The 8,304-nt window shown below is 29.1% G+C and overlaps 1 protein-coding gene across 1 annotated transcript in view; it reads right to left on the bottom strand.

Moving 5' to 3' along the window:
* Positions 1–734: 734 nt before the first annotated feature.
* Positions 735–8,304, bottom strand: part of LOC149877302 (uncharacterized) — a 28,695-nt gene continuing 21,125 nt past the window's right edge. Inside the window, exons 21-27 of the mRNA XM_090074321.1 lie at positions 6,687–8,294; positions 3,435–5,057; positions 3,051–3,175; positions 2,623–2,956; positions 2,368–2,413; positions 1,672–1,771; positions 735–954 (exon numbers count right to left, since the gene is read on the bottom strand). Of these exons, the coding sequence (XP_089930447.1) occupies positions 910–954; positions 1,672–1,771; positions 2,368–2,413; positions 2,623–2,956; positions 3,051–3,175; positions 3,435–5,057; positions 6,687–8,294 (3,881 nt within the window). The 3' untranslated portion in view covers positions 735–909. The remainder of the gene's footprint in view (positions 955–1,671; positions 1,772–2,367; positions 2,414–2,622; positions 2,957–3,050; positions 3,176–3,434; positions 5,058–6,686; positions 8,295–8,304) is intronic.

Below are 8,304 nucleotides of genomic sequence, written 5' to 3'. Positions count from 1 at the left end.
AACTTATAAAATAAATAAATATAAAGTAGAAATACTAGAACATAGAAATGTATATAAAAATTAGAACAGAGGAATATACAAATATTTCAGTAATCAAAGATAAAATAATTCAAGGTAAATTGTAAGTGTGAAATATTATAAGCGTTTGAAAACATTTTTATATTTAAAAAATTTGTAATTACTACGATATTTGAAATTCTTTTCTAAGTTTATTTGAAATAAAATTTGAAAAAGTTGCAATATGTAATATTATTCCAAATTTTACATTATACATCTTTTTCTTCTTGCAACAGATTTTCTTATCTTGAAATTACGGTGAACCAGAAACAATCTACTTCACGAAACTTATACACATATATACTAATGTATATGTATGTATGTATGTATGTATGTATGTATGTATGTATGTATGTATGTATGTATGTATGTATGTATGTATGTATGTATGTATGTATGTATGTATGTATGTATGTATGTATGTATGTATGTATGTATGCATGTATTAGTATATATGTGTATAAATACATATATATAACACGTAAGATAACAATTTATTTTTTGCCTGCAAAAACATTGAATGGCTGCCCTAGAAAATTGTTCTTCGAGTTTCTTTTTCTAATACACTTACATTCGCACAGCGCATGCGTCAAAAGAAATATCAGGAGAATTTAAAATGTGAAAATTTAGCAAAGAAAACACGAATTCTTAATCAATTTGCAATAAAATGCGCAAAGTGACGGACAAATACTTTTTCACACGTCAAAATTTCGAATACATAAATGTTAATCATTTTCGCAAAATATAACAACTACATATTACACAAGCCAGTACAAATTATAAATAAAGTGAAACAATTTAATAATTTACGTTTAAAGCAATTAAAATTTTAGATTTATCGATATCAAGGGTTCACCGATTTTTCTTTGCACGCTTTTTTAAATTCCTTTGAAGCTTCTAAAGAAAAAAAGACATAATCATAAAAGTTCAAAAAGTTCAAAAGTTCATAAGAAATTTATGAGGCAAGAAATAAAAATCATGACATTGGAAACAAAAAAATGAGTTCACCTGTGTTCAAAAAAATAGCGGAGTTTAAATATTTTACTAAAAACCTAAAAAATCACTCTCAAACCTTTTAAATTTTTACGATCTCTTAATCAATTTACAATTTTTTACAATATATGAGACGGGTTTCATATAAGTAAAGATATGACTAAACTTCATTATGATATAAAAATATCCCTGATAGATTTCGGGTATTCCCCCCGGAGTATTTAAAAAATCAAAGCGTGCTTAGTGTTCAGAAAAATATATAGGATTGTTTTTGTGAATTCTCGCAGGATTATAAACGATTTTCGATTGTTAACTAAAGTAATTAGACGAACTTTTATTTCGCTGATCAATGGTGTTTGTACGTTTTTTATACATTTATAGAGAAAAAAGGGGCGGGCAAAGCAGTTTTCTCCAGAAAAGCGTGGAGAGCTGAATTCAATTCGACTGTTAAAGACGTTAAACAATTGCTTCGAACTATTGTTTCAAAATATTGTTTTGAACAGTTTACATGGAACTGAGTGGTTTTATACTCAAACATAAAAACTGATAGAAAATCGAAAATGGTGCGTTCTTACTTTGAGGTGACGATACGTAATCATGTTAATGTAAATATATATGTACCTCGTGATACTCTTTCAGTTTCTCTCTGTTTCTTTTTAACACTTCGTCTTTTTCTTTGCGAGCGTTCCGCTGTCTTACTTCAGGAAGTTGTTCATATAAACTAAATAAATAACAGAAAACCGTTTACCGGCTGAATCAATGCAAGAAAACATTTGAAAACAACTACAGCAGCGATGCGCCCTCGAACCGGCCTAAAAATCTAATTCAACTATCTGTCTATGTTTTTAGACTGCATAAACCGCACGCACATCCCATGAAAAGTATATGAACAATATATGCATACAGAAATCAATAGACAAAAAAAACCGAGTTACTGCAATACTTGAATGCAAATGAGCTCATAGTTTATTTGCATTTTTTATGTGTTGTTAGACAAGATAAATCTAAGTTGAACGTTCTCTTTCATTTTACAGACGCCAAAAAGCTCTTGAAGACACTTGATTGCCATACGGATTTGTTCAGGGTATTTCTAGTCTCGATGGTTCCTGAGTCCAATGTTTTTTCTCAGAGTTTAACGCTTTCTCGTGAACATGCAAACTGCTACTTAGCTTCTGATAATCAGTAACCAGTATGACGTTTTATAACAAACATGATAAAGGTCTAACAACTGTAGGATAAACTTGCAACAGACACAACCAAGTCAAAAAGAATGCTTAAAAATGTATACACACAAATCTATTTAAATAGTAAAACTACCTTTTCGTTCTTTTTTTGCTTTCAACAAGTCTTTCTTTCACGATTTCTACAAAGAATAATGAAGTAGTACTTTATAACTAAAATTTTTCCAAATAACTTTTCAATCAGCCATGGTGTAAACCAAGCCTAAAAATTAGCCATGTGAATAAATAAAAAGTTCATGATAAAATGAAAATTATAATTAAAATTATTTTAAATCAATTTGTCAAATTTTATGAAGTTAAATTTAAAATAGCTTGGATACTTTTAACTGACCACTATCAAGCTTCAAATGATCGGGCTCTGATTTTAAAACTGTATTTTCCTCAAGTGGAGCAACTGGTTTACATTCACTCAAACTTTTGACCGATTGCTGTAAATTGGAATTCTTAGGTGATTTACAGAAATCTTCCTGTGAATTTAGGGAGATCTCACCATCATCATTCTTTTGTGAATCATCCAGGTGACAGGAGTGAAGATTGTGAACTTTTTCAAGAGATTCTTGACTAGGAGAAACTGAATTATGAAATGGAGCAAGAGAAGACCAATCAACAGATCCAGATATTAAAGACAGATCAAGATCTGAGAGAACACTAAGTTCAGTCGTCAGCTAAATGACAAACCAAAATTATTAAAGAAAAAAAGCAAAGAAAAAAAGCAGAGATAATGCATAGAAAAGAAGTAATTGACCAAAAGAATCTTACATCATTAAATTTATTCTTTTCAAGAAGATTACTCAAAAAAGTATCTTCACGATCTGTCTCTGCACTTTTGTTATCCTCCACATTTACCTGTGCACTCATACTAGATAGACTTTTATCGAAGTTAGCTATATAATAAAATCATTTGAGTTCATAATATATTACCATGCATTAGAATAATCATAAATACACATGATTATATTTATTATAACTGAAAATTAAGGGGCAGTGATTTTTTATTTAAAATTCAACCTTTGATATCTTTCCTGATGACTTTTATAACAAAAGCAAAAAATTGAATTAAAAAAACCAAATGTAAATCAAGGTCGCTTAAATGACAGCTGCCTCAGCTTTCAAACAGAAGATAAGTTTGTAACATTAACACACCTTTTAACGTGTAACCATCTTGAGAACTGTTTTCAACAAAACTTCTTTGTTTATCTGCAGGTGCAGAGCAAATTTCTTTACCTTTTTGGTAAGGAAGAGGTATAAAACTATCTTGTTCAATATTCATTGAGATTCGTGGAAGACTGGATGCACTTATTTTTCGTGCAGTAAAGTCCATAGTAATATCGTCAAAATAAGGCAACACAAAGTTTCTTGACCTTTGACTGGAAATCTGTTGTACAGATTGCTGCATAGTAAATTGATCTGGCATTTGATCTTCTTCATCAGATGATGAAATGTCTTGTTCCTGGAGATCCATACTGCTGGAAATGCTACCTAACTCATTATGCTGTGAACTATAATTGGACATTTTTTCCTGATGCATATGCTGTAAGTCTGATAGCTCAGAAATCGACATTGAAACAGTGCTATTAATTCCTGAAATTTTTCTAACATCAAGCTGTTTTGAAGAAAGTGAAAGTATGTTTGTAGGAGAAAATGAGGAAGACGGAGAAACTGATCTGGCAGACGAGGACTGTATTTCAATACCCTTTTTTGGCATATTTTTAACATCTTCAAATTGTGATCGTATGTAGATACTTTTATGATTGCTTTCAACTGATAGTTTATCATAATTTTCTAAACTTGGTTTTATAAACAAACTTTGCTGACTGTCATGTGCAAAAAAATTAGAATTTGATGGAGTATGATAAGGATATTGAGAACCTGAAGAATGCTCAACCTGCGTTGGCAGTTGATGGAATATATTTTCTGGAGTACTAAAAAAGCTTTGATCAGATTCTTTTTGTACTTGATTTAATATGTTTAAAATCAACTCTGAAGATTTGTTTGTTGATAACAGAGGTGATTCATTTTCATTTGCTGTAGTGTAAATAGGATTGAACATGAAGGAATTTTTGAGATTATTTTGATTTGAACAAGACACTGGTAAAAATAACAGAGAACCACTAGAAGAAAGAGAGGAAGCATCATCAGAAAGTTTGTTGTTTGTTGCGGAAGCTTTGTTGTGTTCAGAATAATCAGCTTCAAAAGTTTTTTTATAGTCTTCAACAATTGCAGGTTGTAAAAATTTATCAAAATCGTCAGATGATTCAACAGCCTGTGTTAACTTTGTAAAATTTGAGTCGGATTGCAAGAAATTTATACCAGTAACAAAATTATTTTCTGTTTGATTATGTAATGGGCTCTCCAAAATCTGAGAGCTCTCAGAATCATATGTTAATAACTCTTTGCCATTTAACTGCACATTTCTTATTTCTAAATTTCTATTTGACGACTGCACTGGTTGATTTTCAAAAAAATACAATAAAGAACTCTGTTGAAGTGGTTGCAAAGCATAAAACTCATTGCTAGATTCATTACTGCTAATTGCAGGATTAATATCTCTTAGGTTCAAAGACTGATCTGTATATGATTCTTTATCTGCAAAGTGCTGATTGAAATCATTTTTTAATGATAAAAGTTTAGAGTTCTTATCTATATAGTTAAATTCTGTATGTTTTGCAGGTAAACTATGAAAAGTAACAGTTGGACTACTCTGATTGGTTACACTGGGACTTGATAGAAATTGTTCTTGAAGGGATGTAATTGATGATGCAACATCTAAAAATGAAAAATTTTAAAACATTTCATTTCAACCATTTTAAGATTTGTTACAGAAACCAAAAGTTATTCCAACTTATCAACCTTAGTGTCTTTTATTCATATAAATATTGATTAATATGTAATTACAATTTTTTAATTACTAATAATTAATTACTCCTGAAATTATTGTTGAAGAACTAAGAATAGCAATTAGGAGCAATTATTAATAACTTTGACTTCCCAGTACTTATAAGATAAATAATAAAAAATTAAAACTACCATTGATTTTATAGAAAAATCTTTTGAATTTAAGCAATGAATTTTTTTTTTTGTAAACTTTAGTTATCTGTGAAATTTTTCTGCAGCAAAGGTCTTGTTTATGCAATAAATCAGATTTAAAATAATGCATGTTAATATGAAAATGAAGATTTCAAAGCTTCTTTCTTAAAACTATGATGAAAAACTTTATGATATTAAAATTCCCCAGAGTTCAAAATGATAAGCTTCAAATATTTTTCAAAAATATTTTCTTCTTCTATATAATCCTATAAATCTAATACAACTTTTTATATAATCCTATAAATCTAATATAACTTTTTATATAATCCTTGTATAATTTTTTTCTTTATAAAATCCAACAAATTCTTGAAATGAAAAAACATAACAAAAAAGCATAAGTTAACTATGGAGTGAATTTGAAGCTTTAAAAGTTTTAAGTACAATTCTTTACATAAAAATTGTCTTCAACTTTACCTTCAATTACCATTCAATCTTTTAAAAGAATTTTATCAAAATTTTTTTAATAATAATTAATTTAACTGAAATTTCCTGGCTTTAAAAAAAAAAACTCCATGGTAATTGATTTAATTAAAAAAATTGAACGGTAATTGAAAGAAAAGTTGAAAACAATTTTTTCAGGGAGGAAAATGAATTTAGGTTTCCTGGTTTTATATTAGAAAGAGGAAACATATTGTTACAAACAATATGAAAAGAAGAACATAACTTTAATTGCACAGTGAGAAACGCAGCACTCTTAAAACCCAAATATCTCTTTGTCTATGAATAATCAAAAACTTGATTTAAAAAAGAAAATCAAAAAATTAAATTTAGATGTTGGATTAAAAAAATATTTACTGAAAATATGAAATTACTAAAACTAAAACCATTCACAGGTCACAAACCATTATGTGATTTTGTTAGGTAAACAAGATAAGATAAGCACAATGCCATGAACAACTGTGAATTGCAATGGCTGAGTGCTGTATCATTTTTTGAATAATTCTTTTTAAATCACAAACGATTACTTAAATACAGGAGTTGCTAGTAAAAATATATTGTTCATGTTTCGCACAATTGCTTGACTATCTCTTACATGCAATTTATTGCTTACTACTAAAAAATGCAAAAAATTATATACACAAAATCAAGTTAACTTACTTTCAAAAATTAAATTTTTAAAAATTTTTCTATTCAGAAGTTAAAAAGTCAAAATTTAAATTATCAGATGTTTTTGTCTCTTTAATTCAGATTTTTTATTTAAATCAAAATGTTTAACAGAAATTAAAAGAAACTTAAATATTAAACTTAGCATTAACAACGATTTCACATTAATTACATCAAGGAAAGTTAAGTTTATTAAAAACTTACCTGCTAGTCTGTAGGGTGTTTTTTCATCTACTTCATAGATAGGAGAAAACGGTGGATCTTCTGAGACACGATTTATTCTAGAATAATCTGGTATATTATTTTGATAAAATTCGTGAAAAAAATTTGAATTGTTTAAATAGTTTTGTACTAAAGATGGTTTAATATTTTTAGAAAGTATTTGCTGGGGAGGTGATGCTGAGAACATAAGCTCTGAAAAACTTTGCCTTTCAAGCCTACTGTCTAACATATAAACTCTATCTTTTCCTGAATTATTTTCAAGATCTACATTTTCTTTCTTTTTCTCTTGTTCTATTGAATGATTGTTAACCAATGATGCCAAGTCATCACATTTTTTTGTTTGCATAGGAACTGTATTTATGAACGGGCTAATGCTTTTTTTGAAAATAGTTTCACTGGTGGATGGGGCATTGCTTAACAAATCAGGTGTAACATCAGTATTTGGTAAATCTTTTTCTCTTAAATGCAGTTCAACATTGGATTGGAGTAATGAAAGCTCACTACTAGAATTGATTTTATCAATAAACTGCTTATTATTTTTATCAATAAACTGCTTATTATTTATGCTACCAACCAAGTTTGTTTGTTTGAAATGTGAAGTCAACGGCTGTTTATATTCTTCTATATTATTAACATCAATATTTGCATTTATATTTATAAGCTTATCAAACACAGGAAAAGAAAGATTCTGTTGCTTAGTTGTTAATTGTGTTTTATCAGCATCATTAAAACTTTTAGGCAAAACCAAACTTTGTTTTCCTTTGAACTGTTCATAATCTTTTCTTGTGTTCGAATCAATGTTTTCATTCCTTTCATTCTTTTCCTTTTTAAATTCATGAACCAATTTAATTTTCTTTTGCTGATCTTTAATACGCTGTTTGTAGTCACGAACTCGCTCTGTAGAATTGGAATCTCTCACAAATAATTCAGGGTATTGTTGACGAAGAGCAATTTTCTTATTTTTTATCTTCTCATAACTTGGAATTGCAGCAGAGCTAAGTTTAGAAGTCAACTCCCCCCTCTCAGCACATGAATTAAGAGTGAGTTCAGGATCACTTTTTTTACTAGGATTTTTATCACTACTATTTTCATTTGTTCTTTCATTGAAAGAGGTCTGAGTTGCACCATCACACTCTACAAATGATGTTTGGATTTGAACCTCACAAGTCATTTTTTCCACGAGTATGCTGTGCTCACTAGCTTGCTGAGATGTTTCAAAAGAAGAGAAAGAATTATCGATCTTGCTCAAAGAATACTGTTTTAAGGAAAAATCATCTATATGCCCTGATGAGACAGAAGTAAGTTTATGTTGAGAATTCAGCGCCACACTAACCATAGTTGATGCTTGTGTCAAACACTGACTACTGGAAACTGAACTGTGAGATTTGTTAATGAAATTATTTGGAATACCTGCATGATTTACTGCTGCTTTAGTATTCAAAACCTGATTTCTTAACAATGACTCTTGAAACTTTAATACATCTTGCTGATGTTCAAGCAGACGCTGACTATAATTAAGATTAGCAGTAGTTAATTTTTCAGACAAAACTTTTTCCTGGCCATTGACGGTTAACGATGATGTAGAGTGATCTGAATAAAT

The sequence above is a fragment of the Hydra viridissima genome, unplaced genomic scaffold, assembly GCF_058129835.1.
Source record: "Hydra viridissima isolate aposymbiotic clone 2 unplaced genomic scaffold, HvirCarnegie_v1 scaffold_16, whole genome shotgun sequence".
Lineage (NCBI taxonomy): Eukaryota > Metazoa > Cnidaria > Hydrozoa > Anthoathecata > Hydridae > Hydra > Hydra viridissima.
The sequence above is the reverse complement of the archived record's forward strand: the minus strand, read 5'-3'. Positions and strand labels throughout refer to the sequence as shown.